The sequence below is a fragment of the Lycorma delicatula genome, chromosome 7, assembly GCF_047948215.1.
Source record: "Lycorma delicatula isolate Av1 chromosome 7, ASM4794821v1, whole genome shotgun sequence".
NCBI classification, from domain to species: Eukaryota; Metazoa; Arthropoda; class Insecta; order Hemiptera; family Fulgoridae; genus Lycorma; species Lycorma delicatula.
This window is the reverse complement of record NC_134461.1, coordinates 120,327,697-120,355,109: the sequence shown is the minus strand read 5'-3', so window position 1 is coordinate 120,355,109 and position 27,413 is coordinate 120,327,697. Positions and strand designations below refer to the sequence as shown.

Below are 27,413 nucleotides of genomic sequence, written 5' to 3'. Positions count from 1 at the left end.
TACTGAAGATACACTTTCTCTATTTATACTTTTTTTATAATTAATGAATTTTGTTGCATGTGAAAAGTGTAATGTCATAAATTTTTCTATGTAATGAAAACGAAAACATTTTTGATTAAAGTAAACTGATAATATACTACATTTTCAGTTAAAATTGAATAATAATGCGTCATAATTTTTTGGTGAAAATAAACTAGTTTCTTTGTTTTATATATGTTGTAATGACAATGATAATAATAGTGAAAGGTGTTTACACACACACACACCACAGAATATTATCAGATCTTCTTAGACCTAATAATGGAAAAAACTGGGTTCTATAAAATTAAAATGTAGTTAAACTTGATAATAACTATTTAAATAGTAAATGTAAATAGTGATAAATCTAGACTTTTCCATGAATATTAATAATAGACAAATAAAACATTTTTGTATTAACTAAAGTATTTAATTTCTTTTGATCCTTAAAAATAAACTTAAAACTAAAACTTAACAAAATTAATCAGTATAAAAAACAATAACATCAAGTAATAATAATAAAGTAATTTATATATGTGTGTGTATATATACTTTAATTACATAAAAAAACTATTAATAATTCTGCAATCCAAAACGCACAACTAGATACAGAAGTACATGATGAACAGTATTTCTTGATTCATTAATTTTTTATTACCCAAGTTGGAACATTTTTATCTGTTCTAAAAATATTTTATTACAGCCCTCTGTAGATGATTGAGCAGTTCATTTTTTCTTTATAGTATTTAAATAACATTTAATATCCAAGACTGAGTTATGTTAAATAAGCCACAGAGTCGAATAGATTTATTTCATCGTAATTTGTGTTCTGTGGAGTAAAATAGAGCTTATTTGCGGAAAAATAATAATAATGTTGAAAGTTATTATTGATGGATGAATACAGAACATATTTTTATGAAATTATCTGAAGGAAATTTAAAAAAAAAAATGTTTTAAAAGTAACAAAATTAAAAAAAGGTATATTTTTTCTAACAGTATTATTAACTATTTGATATATTCATAAGGAACAGGTACAAAATCATATTCAAGTATATAATTAATGGCAGAATGAATATGCTTAAACAAGTGATTATTCTCTTGTAAATTATTAATAACAACTACAGAAGAAATATTGTTCTTCATAGTTCACTGATGGATTGAATATGTATGAGAATTGGCAGTGATAATAGTGATATGCTATTTTATTTTTTATTTATTCAAAATGTGATATTAAATTTGTGATTTCTATTATTCTGGAAAATTAATAGTTAATGGGTAAATTAAAAATGCTAATAAAATTCAATTGTTTAAATCTGTTGCTAAAAAAAAATTAATTAAATAATTAATTTTTTTCTTTTAATGTAAGTTTTTTATTATTGTTTTTATTACTCTTTATCAATTTATTGATTTTATGTTGAGTGACTTTAGAGTAATATTATTATAATGATGTGTTTATTTGAGCGTAAGACCTATTATTTTAGCTATCAATGAGTAGTCTGGGTAGTTGGTTAGTTTAATATTAACTTAGCTAATGACATGACACATATATGAGGCTTCTAATATAATAGTAGATCTAGGTATGAATGAACTACCAAGATAAACGCTTCCAGTGTAATCTTCTGAATAACCTACCCAAAAAAAAAATCACTTATTCTTCAATATATAGCACTAAATACTGGCTGATTGGAAGTTGGCTAAAACTCCCATTTATCAATATTCAGCAAGTTTCCTTTCTTAATGTAGTTTGACTTCTCAGAATTTTTTATATCATCTACTCTTTACTTACAGAAACTGTTGTGCATCATTAACATTTAACAACACAATAAGAAGCCTAATTATTCGAATATTATTTTTTATTATAATTTTAAAATTTGTTAATTTTTATGCTTGTTGAAGCTGAATGATTGCTTTGTTTCTGGTACTCAATTATTATTACAACAAATCACTTACGTATTGTACTTTTGAAATCCTTCTCAATGTCCATGTAAATAATATTAAAAAAAAAAAAATGCTAACAGTCACTGTAACTAATACAAGTTTTACTTAAAATTAACTTGTGATTATAATCCAGTCTGTTGCAAAGATTATTAATTATGTAGACACTTTCATAAATCATTAATTAATGTCTCAAATGGTGGTATTTGAGTTATGTAAAAATATGTATTAATAAAATATTATTATTTAATTCCTTGTACGTGTACGAAGAGGGATTGGAATAGCACCAGGAGGTAGATTAGGAAAATCTTCACTCCTTCTTTGCTGTTGTTGAGAAGCTGAAATTTGTTGCTGCTGTGATCTTACATTTTGGTGTTGTTGTTGAGATTGTTGTTGCTGTTGTTGAGGTCTTTGAGCTGGAATGTTCTGCTCTCCATCTTCGTCAATCTAAAAAAACATTTATAAAAAAGTTATTAATAACTAAATTAAAAAGTCTACATCTGGACATAAATCAATTCATATTTTCATAACCCTTAGAAGGTAACATAACTTCTTTGTCAATAAAAGTGGTAAGATATATACATTTTAAAAGGATGTTTTCTTATTCCCTTAAATCATATTTTTTTTAAATGCGGTGTTATATTTTGTTTATAATTGTTAGCTTATTCCCCATTTTTAATACTTTTTATTTACTTATATTTTATTATTACAAATTTTTAAACACAAACAATATAAAAAAAATATGAATTTTTGAAATTTAAGTATGGTTTTAAATAAATATTAAATAAAAATGTTAAAATTGCGACATTTTCTTTTGCTGTCTGCTGAAAATTGTGTTAATGTGTTCTCAGTAACTTTATGTTGTAAAATGATTTTTTTTTTAAACTTCAATATTTTGAGGGCTTTTTAATTTTTGATAATAATCTCGCAATTTTGAAAAATTTATAGCACTTTCTAAACTGACTATTTTAATTCTGAAGAGACGTGACAAGGCCAACTTTTGTTATTCTCATCTTTCAATCAATTACTCACATAAGTATTATAAATTTTTGTCTAGCAGTAGTTGTGATATTGTATTACTATCAAAAACATTATATGTGCAAATGAAATAACATGAGTAGATTAATGATCAGCATGTTAGCTTCTAAACTGTTTTTTGTTCATGCCTGAAAAAAGTTTTTGATTTTTTTCATCTTTCATTAAAATATGTGTGGGTAAAATGTTTGTGGCATAACAATAATAAATAAACAAATAAAACATGAATAATTGTTATATTCATTATTCTGAAGTAAAAATATATGAGTAATGTTTATTATAATAATCATTTATATTTTGCCACAACAAATCACATAAGTTTTCACTTCATTTTCTTTTGTTTCTTTGAAATTTCACTGATTACTCCATGAAAGTTCATTGGTGAAATAATTTTTATTTTTTATTTTACAACTTTGGATATGTGTTTAATAAGATATTTTTAAAAGAAATCTGAAATGAGTGCATTAAAATTATGAGCACATGAAATAAATGTACAAATTTATAGAATGAATAACTAAAAAGGTAACAATAACACACTAAACTAACATTAGAGAAAGACAAAAGTCACTGTAACTGCAGTAAACACAACATTTAAATGTGTATATTAGTTAAGTGACATTACTAAGCAACCTGATGTAAGATGCAATCACTCCTAAAATGAGTAGCCATTCTGAAGATAACAACCATCTCAGGTTTATCAAGGAAAGTAGGAATGAAGGAGGTTCTCATTGACTTTTTCTCTTAGCCAAATGTATTGGGATTCTAAGCCTATAAAACCGTTAATATAGAATAACTCTTAAATACAACTTAACACCAATAGTCTTTTGATATTAATCATATACTTAGTTCATCTTTAAATATCTACTAAAAAAAAATAATATCTTTATTGTACTTTAACCTTCTTATGTTAAAATATGGACCACTGTCAGTATTTTACAGAACTACGATAACCTTTACAGAGATTTAATAAACATAAAATAACCTTAACGTTAACGAATAATCATGTCTTAATTTCAGATGGAACATGTCATAAGGAACTCCAGTACTTCTATTTCTATTTATTTTACAGGGGTAATTTATGTAATTTTATAAAATACCATATTCATGTAAAATTATCAGCTAAATAATAATAATAAGATTAAATTAAATCTTACTGAGAATAAGGGATTGCTTTTGACAAACAAAATTACAACTTATGCAAATCCTGACTTGAAAAATCATGAATACACTTGACAAATTCTGTTATGAATCTCAAAGTAGACAACTTTGATGTTATTTTCTTCCATGCAATACAATTTTTTCAAATAGTTTCAAGGTATTTTTAGTCTTAAGTCTGTCTAGAAACAAATTCATTTTTCATATGTCTTATAACAGATATTTAAGTTTATTTGTTTAGTAAACTAGTAGCATTTCATGACCTTTGAATAATTAGGTATCCACTAATAATATCATAAATTTCTGGTTTTTTTATTTGTAACTCACTGTAATAATGCTATTATGAAATAAAAACACTCTTGTTCCAATATTAAAATTTCTGTAATTTAAATCAGTTCACTTGGAAATTCACTTTTATATTTTCAAATGTTGTCAACAACAATTTTCTATTTCGCATTTATTTTACCAATGAAACTGTGATAAAGCAACTGCTTCATCGCATGGATGCATGAGAAAAATATCCTTTTCCTTAGTATGGTACAGCTTTTGACATATATTTTTGCTGTTGTCGTATGTAAGCAATTATATATCATATTTATTGGGTTTTAATGTTATGAAGATTTCAAATGGGAACTGACAATAAAATCCAAGTTACTGTCAGTTATTATGTAGGGGCTAGGTATGTAATTTTCTTTACAAAGTTAACAGTTTACCAAATTAGAGAGGTAAGGGCAATTTTCAATCCTAGTAGATTCAGCATATAATCTTCGGCAATTGGCTTTATTGTTGTTGATATCATGATTCTTAGGCATGAATCAAATTCATTGTAAGTCATGTCTTTAAATGTTTGTCAACACTAATGACCATGTTTATGAAATTGACATGCCATTTGATCATTCAACTGAACTGTAGTATTATCCTGATATACTGCATTAGTCACAGTTAATTATCATTCGTATAAAAGCATTGCATTACACATTTACCATTTAAAATCTAGGTTCTATAATTAGCTGCAGCTCTCAGGTAATTGTTAAGAGAAATTGTCCTTAGAAAAGAATTAAAGATAAATAAAGAGATATTAAAGACTACAACACAGTAACTGAACTAAGCATAGTTATTTTATTGTTGTTTAGCAATTTCTTCATTATATAATCTAAATAAAATGTTGGTTTATGAAATAAAATAAATTTTGGAATTTTTTTTTATACTGTTTGTAAAGGCAGTATAAATAATATATTGTTTCTCCCAGAGGGGAATGAATTAATTTTTAGAAATTTAGAATATTTATCCCAGTCATTGTTATGGCTATAACGCATGTAAAGCATCTGAGGTATAAACAAAACCAACAGAGCTGCTTTCTGTAAATATTTATTAAACAACCACTTCTACAGTAAACAGGGAAAAGTGTTCTTTGCAAGGATATTAATTATATTTCAGTACAATTAATTCGCTGAAGAATACATCAAGAAACCACTGTAATCCTCAGTTTCTCTTGCAAGCCTGAAATATAATGCTTGTTATTTTTAAGAATAGTTATGCTGTTTTCATGTGTGATTAGTATTTCATTTTAGGTCACCATCTACAACTACTGATTGCAGCAACCAATGTGTTTATATATTATATATTATTTTTTTAATTATTTTACTGAAATTAGTCTTTTAAGATTTATGTTAATCTTTTGTGTTGTTAAATTATATTAGTATAAACCACCTGGTACAGAATATTGAGATAAGACATATCTTATCTTAATTTTATTATGAAACTACTTTCATGGAATCCCGCATCCTCAGTCATGAGTGAAATATTTAATTAAACTGTGTATTAAAAATTGAAAATACTAAAATAAGCCATGTACATGGTATAATGTTTATTAATTACTGAAGGAAAATTAGTATTTTTAGTTTTTATATACAATTTAATTAAATATTTCAATCATGATTGGGGATGCGGGATCCAACATAAGTATTTTCATGATAAAATTAAGGTAAGAGGTCTTATCTCAAAATTCTTACTAGGTATACATTAATAGAATTTAAAAAATTAAGTATATATATTGTTCGAAAGATGAATTTTTGATGATACTTCATCATCAAAAATAAAATAAAGTTTGTGAAATGATACCTGCTTTGCAATATTTGTTTTGTCCACTGGTGGAAGAATTGAATTTACACACTCAAGAACACATGCAACTAGAGATAATATTGTTAATATGGAAACATTAAAAATTTGATATGATGTATAAAATTTAGTATTGAAAAGGTAGTCATTGTTTGTGACATATGGTTGAAGTGGTGTTTGTTGCATTCTTCCTGTCAATGTTAGATTTATTAGAAAGAAGCACTGAATTTTAGGAAGTAATGGATTTATTATTTTAGTTCTCTTTTTCAGGTACCAATTTAAAATCCTATTGACAAGCTTACTGGGTTCATTCCTATTTTGTCAGTTTTATGGTAATAAATTCCAGGTTCTGGTATGTATATAGTAATGGGCTGAAAAGTTTATCTATAATCGGTCTAAATGGGTTAACATTGCAAGGCAAAAAGATAAGATGTTTCCATGATAAGAGATGATTACTATTATAGTCAATAGGCTAATATATAGTAGTAGTAGTAGTAATTAAGGTATGTGTGAGCAAGCTCTTCCCTATGGTAAGCATATCCTTCCTCTGGGTTATAGACAGATAGTAACAACACAATTTTGATTATGAGTTAACAAAAAAGACCTATTAATTAAAATAATTATTAGCAAATAGATGGAAGAGATATAATGAGGAGTTATATCAAGGAAGCCCTGCAGATTAAGCAATTACTGAAATGGAACCAGAGGAAGAAGAAGGAAAGGAAGATCCTTTCACAAGAAGAAAGTTTAATGAAGCTGTGGGAAGGCTGAAGAGTAATAAAGCCTATGGAGTAGATGCAGTCTCTGCAGAACTAATAAAAAATGAAAGGTAAGTGTTATATAAGAGATTATATAATCTTATAAACAATATCTACATGAATGATATTATCCCAGAAGACTTTGAACAGGTATTATTCTGTTCGAGAGTAAAACAAAGGAAATAGATGTGAACAATATTATATGATTAGTCTCCTTATTCACACCTCTAAAATTCTCAACACAATAATCTATAGTAGATTAGAAAGAAAAATAGAAGTACTTACAGAAGACCAGTTTGGATTTAGGTGGGGGAGAGGAACAAGAGAAACAGTATTTGCTTTGAGAATGGTGACAGAAAGAAGAATAGAAAAAAAAACAAGCAGACGTTTCTTGGTTTTATAGACACAGAAAAAGGATTTGACATTGTTTACTGGAAGTTCAAAATACTAAAAAAAACATTGATGTAAACTATCTTGACAGATGAATAATCTGGTAATTATATAAAAATGAGACAGCTATGATAAATATTGGTAAAGCACAGGAAGAAGTGAAATTCAGAAAGGTGTAAGACAGGGCTGTAGCCTCTTGCATACATTATTCAGTCTGTATATACAGAATGCTCTTAACAAAGTGGATAAATTAATTTATGGTGGAGTAAAAATACATGGAGGGAGAATTAACATGTTATGTCTTGCAGATGACGTTGCCGTCATGGGTGAAAGCAAAGACAGATTAAGGGAATAGTTATGTATGATAGAGGAGATGATGAACAGACAATATAATCTTACAATAAATACTAATAAAACAAAAAACAAAAGTGATGGTCTCTAGAACAAATGAACACCCTAGTATGAATGGAAGCAAGATAGAAGAATTTAGAAAGTATATCACCTACTTAGGAGTAAAATAACAAAAGATGGAAAAGTAAGAGAGATATTAAGAGTAAGGTTGGGCAGGCTAAAACTGCTTTTAATAGTAATTGGAAGCTGCTAACCTAAAAAATCTAACAGTGGAAATAAGAAAGAGATTTCTAAAGTATTACATATGGAGTGCAACATTCTACATGGATTTGTCTTCATCGTCCATGCCATTACATGGTTGTGAGATATGGATGATGGAAGCAGAGGAGAGGAGAAGACTGGAAGCTCTGAAAATGTGGTGTTATAGGAGTTTATTGAAAGTGAAATAGATTGATAAGGTTAGTAATGAAGAGATCTTGAAGAGAATTGGAGAAAAAAGAAGATTGTGACAAAATACTACATTTTGTCATCATTATTACAATCTTTATCTGTCTGATAATTATTTTCAAAGTGATATGATAAGATACATTTTTATAAATAAAATATATATTATTCAGGAAATAAACTAATAGTTTTGCCTTGTAAAAAAAGCTCGCATATGAATATTAATAAATCAGGCAGAGATATCTAAGATTTATGTCCAAAAAAATTAATTTTTTTTTACAACAAAGAACTTCAACATCCTGAAACAAGCAAGCAGTCAGTCTGCCAACTTGGCAGTGGTAGAAAGTGGCATACTGCTTGTATGAGACCTTGAAAAAAGTGATGTCGTTAATCCTCCTATTAAATGTAAATTATGTATGCTACCATTATAGGATTAATTTCATTATTTATCATTCTAATTATATATAGATATTGTGTAAGTATTCTTAAGATGTTTACAAATGTCTCTTACAATTGCTTATTCAAAGCAAGTTTCTTTGTAAATATTTCAATTTGATATTATGTAAAATAAAACAGGATATGTGAGAAGAATTTTAATTTATGTCCATAGATGTTGAAGAATTCTTAATTCTTGAAATGATCATAATAAATGCCAATATGAAATGCTCATTTCTGTTAAAATATAATGTGTATGGGGTAATGGAAATTTTTTAAGTTGATAATTTTATTCTTTATAATGATTCAGAAATGGGAAATAAATTCTTAGTTTTAGAAGTAATTATTTTGGAATGCATAAAGAGATGAAATCTTAATTAAATTACTGCTGGAAGGACAATAAAAAAAGAGAATGTATGACGTTAAAGGTAATAATCTGTAAAGAGAAACATCTTGTATGAAATTTTTAATAAACGTGGAATGTGAGGGGGAAAAATTAGATTAAAACATAATACGGTGTTTTATATAAATCAATTTAAAAAAAAAATATTTATTTATTGATATTTTTTAATGAAGTTATGCCAACTATAACTTATTTTGGCTTTTGTAATCAATAGGCATGTTACCTTTTGCTTCCTAGCAAGCTACTAACTCTAATTTACAAACCAGATAAATTTAACTTAAAAAAAACTTCTGAAGGATGATAGGGATTTACATTTTTTTTACAAATGAGGTTGTATAAAATGTTATCGATAATCTGCTCCTGATGACACTATTATAATAAAATTAATATTATTTTACTGCATTAAAAAACATGGTCATAATACTTTGTATTTTTTTCTAATATTATGAAAAATAGTTCTGTGTAATTATTTCAATTGAAAGAACTTCTACGAATCCTTCATTACCTATGGTTGTATAAATGAATAAACAGTACAATGTTTTCATATCAACAAGTTACATTTGAATCAGATGTGAATAATATATGAGCAAGCAATAATTAATTACATTCCATATCAATGAAAGCTTAGGAGCCATGAAGTGCAGGATTTGTGCTTTATGAAACTTTAAAGCTCACTAGGACTTAAATAAACTCAAAGAATTGCTGTTCTCAATATCTGGCAATTGTTTTATTGCAAATGAGAAACAGGTTTTGCACAATCATTACTTGCAGGAGAAAATAAACTAATGACATTCTAAAAATCTGAATATTTTTTGAGCAACATTCTTTGGGTGACTTATTGAGACTTTATAAAATATGTTTAATTCTAATTATATTTATTATTCTGATCACCTATTTCTGCTACTTATTGTATGCTGTAGTTATTTCTTACTAACCAATAAAATATATTATTTATAAAATGATGATTAATTTTTCCTTTTTATGTTACTATCGTATTCTTTTGAAGTGTATCCTACTTTTTAAAGATATTTGAAAATGAGAGAAATCATCCATAAGTGATTTATTTTAATTGTTCATTTTATTTTAATGATATATGCTAGTAATTGTTGTAGTGAAAACCATCATGTTTTGAAATGAACATTATGAACATTATCAAAATGAATATTTTACTTTCTAAATTAATTTTTATTTTGGTGCCATGATTTGTTCAATTTTATAAAATATATCAATGGAGAGGACAAATATTAGTAAGAATAAGACAAAAATTTTAGTTTGCCTAATTAATTTTAGTGGGATGAGCATTAAGATTCAAATTCAAGCTATTCTAAGATAGACATCATTTAAACGACTATCACATTTAGACCATTATCCTAGTTTAACAAAAACTGTAAAAGAAATCTGACACAGTTTAAGGGATTAAGGTAAATTTTAAGGGATTAAAGTAAATAGAAGTAAATATGATACATTCTGATGTAATAAAGACTTACCTCGCCTGGACCAGGAGGTGGTGTAGTAGGAACTTCACAATCTTCTGTTGGAGGTACGACACATCGTAAAGAGCGACGATCAAAAACAAGCATAGCTGGACAACGTTGTAAACGAGGATAACCACCTTGACATTGCCAGTAACGGTTACAAGATTTACCAAGTGGGACATTACCATTTGCATCATCATTACAAAGAGCTGAAAAATAAATTACAGTTTTCATCAAATAACAGTCGCTAATCTCTTTAAAATTTAACAGTTTTGTTGAGTTTAAATTTGGTTTTTATTTAAAAAACATTCACATAAAAAAATGATTAAAAAAGATCTAATAAAAGATTAACTTCTGGGGTTTTGAATAATTTAGTCAAAGAACATTTTTTTTCAATACCATTCTCTGAAGAATAGTACTAAGCGTAGGGGAGCCAGAAAATTAACTTTAATCCAGAATTATATAACTTATTATTGGAGAGGGAAATGAATTCTTTATTGCAGAAAAAGAATTTCAATTATAAAATGTTTTAGTTGTTTAATCAATTTATTATTAAAAATTCCAATATCAAATGGCAAAATCTTCATGAGCGTGAAAAGATGGCTCAAATACTAAGTTTAATTGACTTTCAAATGTACCTGTACTATTTCTTTGACATAATAATCATGAGTAACTAAATTTTTTTCTAAAATCTGTCTGCCTTCAGCTGATTAATTCAGAAATAAATATTGTATGCTTATAAACACCCAGTTTATGTTTTGTTAGTGTGTAATGTTATATGAAGATAATTATTTTATTTGTTGGTTTGCCACAGTTATTTACTGGAAATTTTGACAGTTAAAGATAGTTCTTGCTAATGATACTTAATAACTGAAGAAAAAACTACGTTCAGAATGATTAAAATTTGGTAATCAAAAGGGGACTATTTTTTATAACTGTTATGGTATTCACTGGTATGGTATTTTTAATCACATTCTTTATGCTACAAGATACTACTTCTGATAACTTAAAGTGTAATGGAAATATAAAAAAAAAAATGAGACTTTACCATTTTCAGATATGCTACTGGTCTGTCTTTCTTTTTAATACACATTTTGTAGTTCTGTGTTAACAATGGCAGAAAACACAAAATTTTGAGTTTATATATTACTAATTTATTGGTAGAATTGGTTCCAAAACAGAGATATTGAACAAACAGTTCCAGCAGGAATTAATAAAAATAACTTACGATGTTTCTGGCATCCATCTACATTTTCTGGCCAGTCACAAGAATGAGTGTTTTCATTATAAAGCAAACCACCAATACAAAGTTGTTCTGTTGCAGTACCATTCCAACATGTCCAATAACGAGTACATGATGTTTCATGTCCAAATATTCCATATAACCAATCACAATGTTCTCGTGATATTGGTCCATCTGTAATAAAGTAATTAAAATAAAATATTAATTAACTACAATACCACTTTTATTATTTGTTTATATAATATTTTAATTGAATTGATTTTTGTATCATATAGTTTTACTATAAAATAATAATATTGAATGCCATGAGACAACTGAATAAATATTTTATTTACATATTCATGATAACAGTGTATTTGAAATGATTCTGCAGAATTAAATACTATTATTATAGTTGATTTTTCCTACCAGTGGTTGATTGGCTGATTGAAACACCAGTACAACTTCTGCTATATTGTTGCTTTCCTTCAATAAGAAAAAAGAGGTATTTATTTCTATTATGCAATAAACGCTTCTCAGAATTAAATTATTATGTAATAATTACACAATTTAAACCCAGTGTAGATTTGGATCAATGTTGTATTAGTTTAGACTCTAAAACAAAGTTGATTTAAAGACTAAAAACAGAAATTATCTTCTCTGTGAGTTTCTTTAAGTATACTTAACTTTACTGAAATTGTCTACATCCATTACTTTTTCTGTTGTTAGTCCAGCAGTGTTTTTGTACATGCTGTTTAGTAATGATTAACTTTTTATATTTGGAAGTACGTAGTTTCTAATATTAGAATAATAATTTAATATGCTTTTTTTAAATAATCATTACAATGTATTCTTTTAAGTTAATGCTACTAGACATAATGTTGATTATATTTCAAATCAAAATTTTTTTCTGTGAGAAACATTATTACTAAGGATGAAATATTTAAGTATCTAAACTGAAACAAGTATCACATTTAATTTTTTTCATAGATCCCGTTCATTTAATAATATGAAAGAACTGCTATTGTTTGATGTAATAAAAATTCACAGTTTTTTACTTTTATGGTTTGTTATATCTTCTCTTTAAGGCAAGTAACTTCATGTTTTAATGGCTATGTATGGACATACACTTTCTAGTTTATCAGTGTGTAGAATTATATCTCATGTTTAATATGCTTTGATTTATTTATATTATGTTAAAACTACAATAAGAAGTACATGCATGATGTATGTAGGTCCATGAAAGGTTATATTTTTTATCTATACTGTGGGCTGGATGACAGATTTCCATCCCATGATACTGGGCAAAGGAAAAAAGAAGTTGGAATAAATTCAACTTAACGTCTATTTATCCTACTATTACATGCATTACTTTAAACTTGTTGAAACTGGCACTGAGAGTTTAATATTGGATAAAAAGAGTATTAATAACTAAATATACAAGTACATTTGGATGTTAATGTATTTTATATTTTAGACGTATTCTTTTAATATGTCAATATACCTATCAGTAATATCCATAGGAAGGTCAATGATTAAAGATGTAATAAAAATTTTGATCACTGTTATTATAAAAAAAAGTGTTAAGGTACATTAGGTATTACTGATGTGCTACATTGGGTATACTCATTTGAGGTTAATCAAATGATTAGTCAAAAAAGTTAAGGAAGGTCTTTGATACAGATTGTGAATAAAAAGATATAGTTCATTCAGAAGGTCACTATGCAGTATGCTCTAGAATTATGTGGTGCATTCTGTTCTTTTGTGTTAGGTTGGTTGCCCTATGGATTCGTTGGGCATTACTCAGTAACAAACCAAGGTGTCAGTTGTTGAGCTGTGTTTGAATGTGCTTCATTTCATTTTGTTTATTTGAATCAATAGTTGCAAAAAATGTAATGGTTCTTTTGGTAGAGGAACACATTTATCTTGTTGAACACATCTTTCGTGAAAGTGAAAAATATACTGATTTAGTGAAGCACAAGTTTTCTGAAAAGTTTCCAAATACTCCTGTTCCTCACTGTAATGCAGTTCACACTCTTATTGAAAAATTTTGGGCAAGCACAGTTAACAGGACAATGACCTTTTTACAAAATGTCTTTGATGAATGAATGAATGATTTTGAGGGGTTTGTGTTCTGTACCGCTCGATCTGCCATCTCCAGATTACTTTCTATGGGGGTGGGGGCAGTGAAACAAGCAGTGTATCGCAACAGACCATGCACGATTAATGAAATAAAAACTTGGAATAACTGGTATGTACAAGACATTCCAGTAGATCAGCTGGTTAAAGTGTTTGAAAACAAGTTGAAACGTGGGCAGTATTGTATTGATGTTAGAGGAGGTCATTTTCAACACCTTTTATAAATTATTTAAGTTATTGTCTTTATTTATTGTTTGATACAACAAAGATGTATCAAACATGTTACAACTTAAATTAAAAAATATTAATAAATTAAATTTTTGGTGTGTTTAGTTAGAAGATACATAAAAGTTAAAATTCTTACTTCTTATAAACATATTAAACACCTATAACTTTACTATCTAAATTTTTAATATTGAAACAAAATGTTTACTCACTTTGAAATTATTTGAGAAATAATTATAGTTATGCAATACTTTTAAATTTTAGTTATTGAGCAAGTACAGTTTTTATACTTAAACATGTATGGTGGTAAATACACTGGTGTGAAAACTTTCTAAAATATTTTTACATATTCATCTCTTTTTCATATGAATGACTAATTTATAGCAATTCTCAAATACAGTATTTGTTATAACTAATTTAGAACATCCAGGCAAGTGAGAGGTGGAATTCAAACGCATGAATAAATGTTAACAATAATAATAAAAAAAAAATTAAAATACATCCCTTTTTAAATACATGGAAACATGCTTTTAGAAGATCTTAATAAAGCTACTATACAGCTCTTTTGTTGGTTAATGACATCCATTTGAAGGAAACCTATTTAATATGTAGTTACCCATTCGTATTATAAATCTAAAATTCGTATTATAAAATTAAAGGGGTTTCTTAATTGCTTTAAGATAGGTACATTAAAAACAGCATCACCTGCAATACACTGATGAAAAAGCTGCTTAACACAATACTCTTTTTTGCAATTAGGAAGTAAGTAATTTTTTAAAACTCATTTAATTTCCTTAATGTTTTAATGTAAATACTACAGATTTACTCACCAATGGGTTTCAATTTATTAAATATAAACATGGATATGAAAAGAGATTTTAATAAATGTAATGATCCTGATAAAAAATCAAAATATTAGTGTTTCAAAATTACAAATATTGTACTAAGTACAACTGTTATTTAGGAAGTCTATGAATGGTATGTGTGGCTACTTGTTCATTGTAATACAAAGATTAATCATTATCATTATTATTTATTTAGTATATGGCACCAAGACACAACACCAATTACAGTCAAAAATTACAAATGAACGTATAACAAATTAATGTAAGCTATTGATTCTGCAGTTGCCATCAGGAAATCTTCATAGGACAGGAAAGCTGTCCTAGGGAAAACTTCTGTGAAGTGTTTAACAGTTTGATTTTCACCACACTTGCGAAGGGACGTCAGTGTTTTACCCCATATATACAGGAAATAGGCACACCTACCATGCTGAGTTCGTATTCTGTTTAACGTTGACCATGTCTTACATAGCAAGTCAAAACCCGGCAGCTTTTGAGTAATACATGGAATTTGGTTATTCTGGTTTGTGGTCCATTCTTAATGCGAGGCGTCAGTTAGGTTGAATCCTTCCTCTGTGGCAGCAATTTCTGTTTTGATAGGCGGTTTTCTAGATCGAAGGCGACCATGATTGGCATCCTCAATGTCCTCATGTACTGGCAGAATTCGATTGTCCGTAATCTTCTTGTACTCTCTTATAAGAGCATTCATACGGCGCAGATTTGGGGGTGGTATGTGGCTCAGTACTAGGAGCCATTCCACAGGAGTACACCTGATAGCCCCGGCAGTCATTCTCATAATGTTATTAAGTTGAGCATCAATTCTATGAACATAAAGTCTGTTAAGTCACACTGGCGCATAATATTCTGCAGCTGGGAACATGAGGTTCAGAGCCAATGTGCACAAACTGGAAGCTTATGCTCCCCACGTTGTTCCACACAGCTTATGTATAATGTTGTTTCTCAATTTGAATTTCTCTGTAGTTTTCATTAAGTGCTCTTTAAATGATAGCGTTCTATCAAGTGTCACGCCTAGGTATTTTGGTGTCTTATTGTGAAAGACCATGTATTCTCGAATAGAATTTTAAGCTCCCTATTAGCGAATTTGTTACATAGATGGAAGCACGATACCTCTGTTTTATTAGCATTTGGTTGGAGGTGCCATCTTTGGAAGTACCTTCCCAGTTCTCCAGGTCGGCCATATGGACCTCCTCCGATTCTTCAAATAATTTACATATTGTTGTTAGCACCCAGTCATCAGCATAGCCATGCTTTTTAGATCTTGTCTCTGGCATGTCTGCAACATAGAGGCTGAAAAGGAGAGGTGTAGGTACTGACCCTTGTGGGGTGTAAAGCTAGTTTGCCTCCACGTGGTGCACCCTGGGTAACGCTAAATGAGCTAGCAGATACTGGTGGTCAGACAAACCAAGAAGATAGGTTCTCCTGACCATGCAGACACAAGCCTATAGTATTACGAACTGCAGGCCATGTCCTTTTGAGGACTTGTCAAGAAATTATTATTATTACTACTACTCTATTTTATTTTTTTCACAATCTTGGTGGGTCTTAATCCCTAACAAATGTCTTTTATTTGTCCTACCTACTGTCGTTCCTCTTCATTCTCAATATGTTTGCTTTTTATTATTATCTTCAGTATTGTTATGACATTCATCTTTTCATCAAGGCCCAACCAAATTATTTATTGAGTTTTTGAATATCTTATAATATATCTTGCTGCTTTCTATTAAATTTTCTAATTGCTCTATTAACCATCCTTCTTTACAGAAACTTGAATTCTCTTTAAAATCTTCTTTTCACTTAATCTCAGGTACTCTCAACAGCTGAAGACATCATCTTCTTTTCTTAGCCAGATTTAACAATTGTTATAATACTAGTCTTATAATATGTTCATTTTTGTGTATTTTGTGATCAATTTCACTTTAAGTATTCTGGAACTAGAAAAGTACAATAAATTATAATTCTTAATTCTTTCCTTAATCATATAAAATTTATTTTCTTTGTTTAACCTATCTTTCATAAATTTAAATTTAAGCAACTTATTACACAGGTACTAAATTTTTTTCCAATATTATAATTTTTGTTGATTGATAACAAAGAAAAAATAATATTTTTAAAGAGACGATGAGGAAAAAGAAAGATAACATGTACTTAATACTTACTGGCTTGTGTTTTGTCCTCACAGTAATTTGCTCTCCATGGATAATCACAGCCTTCAGTTACACCACGGTTTTTGCCAGCATACACTAACCCATTTGGACAATCATACAACTCTGGTTGACCATTTACACATTCCCAATATCTGTCACAATATGTTGCATCAGCTACAACGCGACTCTTCACTTTACATGGATCTTCTTGTACACCCTTTTGGCCACTTGCTGTAACAAATAAAAGATAATAAAAATTAAGTAATAATTAAATCACTCAAAGTATTTATATGTATGATTTTTGTATTTTTACCTTCATATTAATCATTCTTAAATTTAAGTTTCGTTTAGTATATACAGTGGTTTTTATTTTAAATTAATGTCTTATTATTTTATAAATAAAAGCAATGCTTAAATTGCTTTAATTAATTTTAAATATAAGTTCCAAATTAACTAGAAAATGTTTTTTAAGACAATATGGACATCTCACATTATTTATAATCTACAATTTTAAATCATGAGCGAATAATTATCAAGGGACATCACCTAAATACTGTATTGTCTCAGATTTGAAAGAATTTTGCTTATCGTAAGAAATAGATATTTTTTTATGTCTTACACACACACACACACACACACACACACATATGCGTGTCTGTGCGGCACCCTGTAACTCCAAAGTAATGGCATTATTGTAACAATTAAGTAGATATCAATCAGTTTATTTCAACTGTATGAGTAATATTGGATTTAAATGACATTAAGTGTAAATGACTTAAAACTAAAATTATGGTTGTATGTCACTTTTTCCACATGGAAAAAACAAAAATTAATAAAATAAATTTTGTAAATTATTTAATAAATTAATGTATGTATAGATCAACATTAAGGCAAATTACAATAATTAATAATAAATTAAATTATTAGAAGTCTTAAAAGCTATAGTTCAAATTTAGTATTGAACAAAATAAAAAAATAACCCACATTTTTATAAATAAAATGAGTAAACATGTAGTCATCGATTATAATATACTAGTATTCATCATAAAAGTACATGACGTGCATGGCTGAAGTAGCATTTAAGGACACATCATGATAAATATTCTATATGAGGATCAAAACATTCAACATTACTTCCCAGGTTATGAAGGTAATTGAACAGTCTGAATAATTACCTGACTTTTATTTTAAATATCTTATTCATTTATTTTAAGGCATTTTTGATAAAAAAATGTGGTGGGAACAGTGTAAGAAAAAGACAAATTCCATTCAAGTAGATATAAAGTGAAGTGAGCTGCTAAATCTGGCACAGTTATTTGAAAAATGTGAATTCTTAATTGATTCTACCAGTCATTCTTTCTTACAGGAAAGAATTGATTTACGTAAGAGTAAGACTCCATCACTTTATTCCAAGATTTCTTGGTTTTAATCTCAAGGTATAAATATTAAAAGTCAAGGTTACACAGCAGTAATAATAGTTGTAGAATCATCATCCTGTTTACTCTGAGTGTTTGTATTCATCTTTACAGTTATAAATACAACTACATTAATTCATGACTAACAGAAAAAAAATTTACCTATTGGCAGGTATATGTATTATAAGAAATAACTGAATACAAAGAAATACAAGAACTGTTAAACTACAAGGCCAAAATAAGTTTGTAAGTAATTATTATTTCAGGTATGTCTGTTATTTAAATAATAGTATTTATGTCGGTAAGTACAGTCATAATTATTAAGAATATCTATCATTATAAGAAAAAATTTACCATCTTACAAATTTCATTACTGCAAGGTTTTCAACATCTTTATTTCATAGAACACAGAATACCAAGACTTGATTGATTTAGCTCATTACTGTTATGTCACAGATAATTACATTTTGTCAGTAAGTAAGTATTCTAATGATTTTTTTAAATTGGTATCGATTTATTGATCATTAGTTGCTATTAAATATAGACTTTTTTTAAAGGGCAAACAACAGAATGGTTAATTATTACCTAGAAATTATGATCAACAAAATGCTGATCTGTAGGTGATCGACTAACGAACAACAATTTTTCAAAAAAGTAATGAATAAAATCCGGTCAGGTGTGGCATTTTTCATTACACTACAAAAATGCCATAGTATACTTCTACAAAAAAGGTTATGTGATGCATTAAAATCAAAAATTTTAAAGTATCTTAGAATAAAGTATCTTACAGGAAACAAGCAACAATACGTGATTGTTAGGAGATTCCAAATTTGAAAATAATCTTATTCAGCAGTAAATGTTATCATACTAAAAGAAATTGTACCCATAAATTTTTAATTTTGGCAGTCTATGAGAACTGGTTTATTCTATTTTTCAGATTGCTGATTGATATTCTCATTCCTTTTCCTTTCATTTTCTGTGTTATTACTTCTTGAAATGTTCTATTTGTTTTCTGAAAAATCTGGACATTTAAATATAATGATACATCATACTTAAACCATGTCTGTCTCCATTCTTCTCTATTCCTAACTAAACTTTCAAGATCTTATTAGCTTTCATTTCCTTTTTGTTTCTTTTATAATCTTCTCTGTTTTGCACCTTCCACTGTTCCTTCTACTACTGTTTTAATCAATTTTTCTCTTCTCATGATTTATAACAAGAGCTAGTTAGCTTTCATATTATGAATTTTTTTGAATAAACATCTATTCCTTTTAATTGTCCTCAGTACATCTTTGTTTTTCACTTTGTCATCTAATCTTCATCAATCTCCTCCATGCCTACATTTCACATGTCTCCTGCCTTACTTTTTCTCTTCTTAGTACTGATGGTTCAAATCTGTACAATTTACTGCATAATAATTGTTTCTTTTTGTTATATGCCTTCTTATTAATGTTTTTATTTTTTTCACTTTTGCATTATTCTGTTAACATGGTACTTACGAATGTCTATTGTCTTAATTGTTCAATTCATCCTTCTTTTGAGCATTTATTTTTATTTATTGGAAAAATTAGTTGTCTTTTTTCTTATTACTTTAGTTTTCCTAACATTCATTTTCATTCCATATTTTATTCTATTCCTGAATGTATTAATATTACAAACTAATAGTGTTTTATATGGTTTTCTTTTTTTCTAATAAAAAAGTGTCTTTAATGAACATAGACAAATTTCTATATGACTGCTCTCCTGCTGTTTCAAAAGTGACAGTGAAGCTCTAAGAAATTTAGCTAATAATTAGAAAACACTTAAAAATTATCCACCAGTTTTTTCCACGAAATGTTTTGGGAGAAATTAACAGCAACTTGAAATGTTAATTAACGTCTTGTTTCTCTTTAAAAAGAAACTGATCTGATACTTGCATTTTTCTAGATATTGGTGTAAATATGTTTTGCAAATCTATTGCATGTCCAAGTTTTCTGGTTGTTTAGTAATGAATTTGAAGTTTCAAAACTTCCAATCTCTTTTTGTTTCTATCTCTTTCTTACATTCTCTGTATTAAATTATTAGAATAGTGTAAACAATACTATTTTTGATTCTGTTTCTTTTTTTAGTAATGGTTGACTCAGGTTCGATAGAAATTAAAGGTAGTTATTTTTAATTGACTTAGAATAACTGAAATGATGGTGTTCTTGTTGTTGGGATTTTATCAGCTGTTTTGAAGATGGATGGGCAAGAAAAACTACAGAAATTGAGATTTTTTTGAAGCTTTATTCTTGAAACAAATAAATAAATAAATATTAATATTTTAGAAATAGAAGAAATTATTTTTACATAATAATGGTTTATACTATGTAAAGGTAATTTGATTAACTTAAAAGAAACAATATATTCTGTGGAAACCATACATTTCCATTGCCCTTTGGAAAGTAGCCATAATTTTTTATATTTTCTGTATGTAAAGAACGGAAGTTGTATAATTTATTATTCAAAAAGCATATGGGTATTTGGGTCAACAAGTTTTAACAAGGCTTGTAAACAAAAACATGTTGTTTAAGCCTATATGTGGACATGTGACCTTCATCCTAGAGTTAAAAAAATATACACACACACACACACACACACATACACTCATCTATATATTCATAAGTTAAATTTAAAGGTAGTGAAGAAAAATAAAAGCTTTTTTTGTTTCATAACTTATTTCACATTAATGTAAGATCTTGACTCAGTATTATTTGATTCATTCCCTAAAAGAGACTATTCTGAATGAATTTAGAAAAAAATTCATTTTTGTATTAATTACATGACATCAGAAGATTTATTTATTGGTAGTATAAAAGTGTGATATTCTTGTGTAAAACTGATGTTATATTAACTACTTGTAATACATTTATTTATTATAATTATTATCATCAATTGTGCATCTAATCTGAAGTCATATTTAGAATGAAGGCAATAAACAAACAAAAATCAAATGTCAGTGAAAGTCAAAAAATGTAAATGTTTTTGACACTGACAAAATTCAGTACATGCACGTATGCTATTATCTCCTAGGAGAGGCATTAAAAGACTTAAGGAAGGCACTGGATGATGAGGTTATTGCATTTGTATTAGAACTATTTGAATATTTTTAAGTTTTACATGTTCAAAATTGTAATAAGCCAATCACAATTAAAAAATTGATACGTTAAAACTTGATAAGTTTTATTGAGTTGGAGATACTAGCTATTTTAAACTGGGGGTCTGTTAATAATATTTTGGAATCACTGGGCTAGATAATAAAGAAATATTGTAGACTGTCCGTATAACTTAAAAATCTTTGCCAAAAAATATTGTACTCGTATGTGTACATTTAAAAATAAAGAAACAATATGTATATATTTATATTTTTATGCAAAAATTACTTATTAAAATTAATTCTTCCTTTTATTTCTTTGGTTTTTAATCTATTTTTAATATTTCTGATTTATCAAACCATTTTCAAAATAAAATTTAATTAAAATTATTGTAACTATACGGAGGATAATTACCAACATGATATAAAATGATAAATTCTGCAGTTATTTCAATCTGCTGACAATGAAACTGTTTTTTGTATGAATAATTTAAATATATATGGATAAAATGTATTTAATCCAGTTTTCATGTTCAAATTTTACTTGTTCATGTATCTTTGCATGTAACTTGTTCATCATATTTCTTTGCTGATTTTTAATATATATTTTTTCTATTTATATCTGTTCAACTAGTGAACAATAAACAATCCCCCCCTCCTTGGCCTAATAAAAAGAGGATGATACATAAGCTTACCATACGTCTGGGATTAGCCCGGATAGTCCTGGTTTTTTGCTGTTGTCTGGGGTTGCAAAAATATCCAGGGTTTGAGAATTTTGTGACTGGCAAGGATTTTTTTAAATTTTAGACCTATATGTTTGACATCGCATCTTTAAACATTTTTTTATGGCCATGCATCTCTCATCTGACCTTGGAGCAAGCATTGACGTTGATTTTGATGGAGGGGTGGATACCCATCTCGCCACAACTTTTTACTTAGTCATTTGGTAACACAACAGGGGGAATGTGTTATGTCGTTTTTGTGTGTGAAGTAATTTGTCTATATGTTTTTGATAATTTTATCTCTATTAGTTTCTTGTCTCATCGTTTAGCAATGGGCAAAAGGAAATGTGTGTTTAATGTTAACCTGCAACAGGAATACAAATTTTTGAAACTGTGTAATGACAGTAGCAATGAACGTGTTTATTGGACACTATGTACTGTAACAGAATTTTCTGTTGCATTTAAAGGAAAGGGTGATATTGAAGACCACATGAAAACAGCTGAACATAGGAGTGCTATTAATGTTACTGCTTCAACAAACATAAGAGATTTTTTTATAGCCAAAGATGGGAATAACAATAACAGTGATCTGAAGTTTGCTGCTAAAGAAGCTAAATTTTCGTACCACACTGCTAGACACAAACTGAGTTTCAAAACATTAGACTGCACATTTAAACTGGTTAAAAAGTTATACGACCCAAAATTTTCATCTGCTAGATCCAAAACTGAGGCAATTATTGTTAACGTTATTTTGCCATTTATATTTGATAATGTGTTGCGTTCTTTGGAAAACATTAATTATGTAACAGTAATGATGGATAGCTCAAACTGAAGTGAAATAAAACTTGTTCTGATTGTTGTAAGATATTTCAGTCTGGAGGAGGGAATTTAAGTTAAACTTTTAAATTTTGATGAAGTATCTGGTGAAACTGCTCAAATTTTGACTCAGTATCTTTTGCAGTATGTGAAAAAATACAAACTTGAAGAAAAGTTGGTTTGTTATGCTGCTGATAAAACTAACAGTAATTTTGGTGATGTGAAAAGAAAGGGGAATGAAAATGTCTTCAGAAAAGTTCAAAGTGATTGAGATAGACTTATTTTAGGAATTGGTTATTCAGCCCACATTGTACACAATTCAGTACAAACAGCATGTGGTTCTTTACTTCTGGACACAGACGTTATAGTTGTTAAAATTTATAAATATTTTCAGATACATACAGTAAGAGTAACAAAACTTAGAGTCCTGTGAATTTTTGGAAACAGATTACAAAAAAGTATAATCTCATAGCAGCACAAGGTTCCTTACCTTGTTAGCTGGAATAAAAAGAATTCTTTCCATTTTTGATGGCCTAAAATCATATTTCTTTTCTTGTGACAAATACCCAAAATTATTATTTGATATTTTGAAAATCTACAAAGTGAACTGTTTTTGAAATTTTTATGTGGTACTCTACAGTTATTTAATAATGTAATTCTGAAATTGGAAGCTAATTCTATCACAGCAACAGAAGCATTTCAGACACATTCTGAATTAATTTGTCAACTTCAGGAAAGAAAAACTCACAAATTTATACCACCTTCTGCCAAAGAATTGCTATGCACTCTAAAAGAAAATAATGATGTTCTGGAACAAAAATTCTTCTCAAGCGTAGACAATTTTCATAATTCTAGTATCCAATACTTAGTGTTGTGGAGAACCAGTTTTGATAAAGTTAGTAGGCTTCAGTGGATAAATTTATTAACTGAAATTGCCTGGTCTGGTTTAGATGAGACTGCACAAGTTGTTAATGAAATTATAAAAAATTCCATAAATATTGATTACCAATTTGATGAACGTACATTTGATTAACCAGTTAATTCAAAACCAAAGGGTAGGTTGTGATTCAAGTTCTGAAAAAGTACTAATACTATTGAAAAGAAACGGAAAACAGTTTCAGTTGTTTCAAAAAATGATATTTCATATTGCAATATTTCTAAAATGGTTGAAATGGTTGCGATATCTTTGCCTGGGACATCTGCTCCAGTTGAGAGAGTTTTTTCAATTACGAGGTACATTTGGTCTGCAGAAAGGAGTAAACTTTCAGTATCTATTATTAAACACCTGCTAAATGTTAAAATTAATTTACAACTTTCTTGTGAATTTCTGATGTAATTAAAACAAACAAACCATTTTTGAAAAAAAGTCATGTCTAGTGAAAAATACAGCTGAATAAATAAAGTTTAATGTTTCAGTAAACTGTTAAGACTTATAAGTAATTTCAAAAATATATTCTGGGTTGGACCCAAAAATTGTGGTAAGCCTAATGATACATATGATGTGTAATTAGTCTTGTATAGACTCAGGCTGACCTCTGAGATGTTTGGTTAATTGAACTCCAAACCACCATAGTGTCCAGTGTCTAGTATTCGAATCTCTACAAAAGCAACTAACATTTACTAGGATTTGAACCTCAGAACCTTTGACTTTGAAAATCAGCTGTTAAACAACTGATTTACAATGACAAGCCTGGTGGACAATGTTTGGGTTTAAATATTTAAAAATTCTTCTTTGAAAGTTTATACTTCATATATAGAGCTCAAAAAATCTCTACAATTTTTTAAAATTATAGACCCTGGACCTAAAATTCAGAAACGTTTTTGAAAATTTTCTTTCTTATTTTAGTATTTATTGAAGGGGGTTTTAGATTCAAAGAAAAACTTGAATCTAAGCAAATTTGTTAAGCTTATTTTTAGCTATACCTTTTTTAATTTTTATTATTAATAGCCAGGAAAGCCATAGAATACTTTGCCAGTTTTTTTTTATTGTTATTTTTCAAATAATAAATATAAAATGATTTTTATTTTTTATATTTGAATGTTTGTAAATGTTCCTGAAGCATTTTTAAAAATTTCTGTTTTTTTGTTCTTATGTAGAATTTTTTAATTCTGCTCTTGCCATTCTACTTTATTAACTTCTGCTCATTATAAACATTAAGAATTAAATTTACGATTAATTATTTTATGTACTTCTTTATTATTAGTTTTAAAAAAAAAATTATAAGGTATATTTTTTTAAATTAAAAAATATTCGTATTATAATTTAAATGAATATAAAATTAACTTTCTGTCTCTTTTAATATTGTAAAATTATTTGTTTTATTATTTATAAAATGATTTATTAATGAATTCATTAATATCCTTTATATTAAATCACCATGTATTTTATTAAATTAAATTCTTAATTTAACCCGCTGGGTTGGTCTAGTGGTAAACACATCGTCATAAATCAGCTGATTTTGAAGTTGAGAGTTCTCACATTCAAATCCTAATAAAGGTAATTACTTTTATTCGGATTTGAATACCAGATTGTGGCTACCAGTGCTCCTTGGTGGTTGGTTTTCAATTAACCACATGTCTCAGGAATGGTCAACCTGAGTTTGTTCAAGACTACACATTTACTAGTAGTATCATTACATTTCACTAATAAGTTGCTAATGACTTTAATTGTTGATTCGATTACAAAAAAAAAAATCTTAATTTAAATCAATATTATCATCTTGCACATAGTTTAGGAGTCTACGAATATATTGGTTTATAGTTAATTGTTAAGGGTAATATTTGTTTTTGTTATGCCCTAAATACTTTTCTATGTTAATATCTAGTATATAAAATGTATTGCTTATTTTTATTTCTAAACAAAATTTAATATACTTATGACAACTATTTAGTTTTTTAAGTAATATTGTTCTCTAAATTGTTTTTTTTAATTTTGTGTTACCCGAAAGTCATCAGCATATTAATTCATAGTTTTATTTTCAGGTACTTATAACTGTTTTGTACTATTTTCAGGTACTTATATTTCTAACTGTTATGTCTTTCATGTATTGTATAAATATTTCAGTCATTACACTATTTAAAGGTTAGCTCATTCTTCCAAAAGTATAGAATATAGATAAAAAAAGAAGTAACAGATGGAAAATATTAATTTTAATAAATAATTATATTCTGTTTCTAGGATGTAATTTGTTACCTACATTATCTGTATTTTGTAATATTTTATTGTTTTATACATGGACTCAAGCTATTATTGCAGTTATTATTATTTATTTCTATAAATAAAGCAAGGGATGTATATAAAAATGATATCCGGTGATAAATTGTAGATGACATGGGTTTATATTACAACTTTCATTCATGGTGAACTTTCCCTCTTGTATCCAGACATATTTATAGTCAGCTAAGCTATGCAATGTACACAGACTATCCATTCAGCTAAAGAACATTAAACTCTCTGTTTAAATCAATAATAGCTCTCTTGTCTCCTTTCACAATCTTTTCTATCTCTAATAGTAATTCAATAAATAATCACATTAAAGAATGGCTTCCTTTCCTTATATTTTTTTAATCTTCTTTATGCTTAAAATGAATAGGTGAATTAGTGAGCATACAGTAAGATGTTGTGTGTGTGTGTGTGTGTGTGTGTGTGTGTATGTCTGTGTAACCAACAAAACCAACAATACTTATCTCAAATAGGTGATGTTTTGATGTTTGCAAGAATATAATTTACTTTCAGAAGATAATTTAGTTAGGTCTATATACATTATTTATAAAGAAGTGAAAATAAAAAGAAAATTGGCTTATCTTTTACATATTTAACAAAAAAATATAATTTTTAATTCAAATATTTAGAATTAAGATTATAGTTTAATAATTACAGTGTACTAGCTTAGTTAAAATTGAAAAATGTAGAGGGTAAAAACTGCAATTAGAGGTAGAAAAACAACGGTAAATAAGCATTATACATAATAAATAAGTTCTTAAAATGTGCTTGGTAATAAATTTTTCCATTTATTTTAAATATTATCATTTTTAACTTCAGTATTATTTATGTTTTTTTTGTATATTATAGTTATTATTACTATTAGCAAAAAAGTGGGTGTACGGTCCGCCGCAAAAATGTTACATGATTTATGTTTTATTACACATGAGTTTTTTAAATGTTTTTGCCAATTGTAACTAAATAACATTCATGAATTTAGCATACTGTCAACAAAAAAAGCTTTTAGAACGAAAAT

At 27.8% G+C, this 27,413-nt stretch overlaps 1 protein-coding gene across 1 annotated transcript in view; it reads right to left on the bottom strand.

Annotated features, from left to right (window-relative positions):
- Window positions 1-413: 413 nt before the first annotated feature.
- Window positions 414-27,413, bottom strand: part of LOC142327303 (protein obstructor-E-like) — a 101,613-nt gene continuing 74,613 nt past the window's right edge. The window contains exons 2-5 of the mRNA XM_075370221.1: window positions 17,123-17,341; window positions 11,746-11,934; window positions 10,530-10,726; window positions 414-2,400 (exon numbers count right to left, since the gene is read on the bottom strand). Coding sequence (XP_075226336.1) covers window positions 2,200-2,400; window positions 10,530-10,726; window positions 11,746-11,934; window positions 17,123-17,341 — 806 coding nt within the window. The 3' untranslated portion in view covers window positions 414-2,199. The remainder of the gene's footprint in view (window positions 2,401-10,529; window positions 10,727-11,745; window positions 11,935-17,122; window positions 17,342-27,413) is intronic.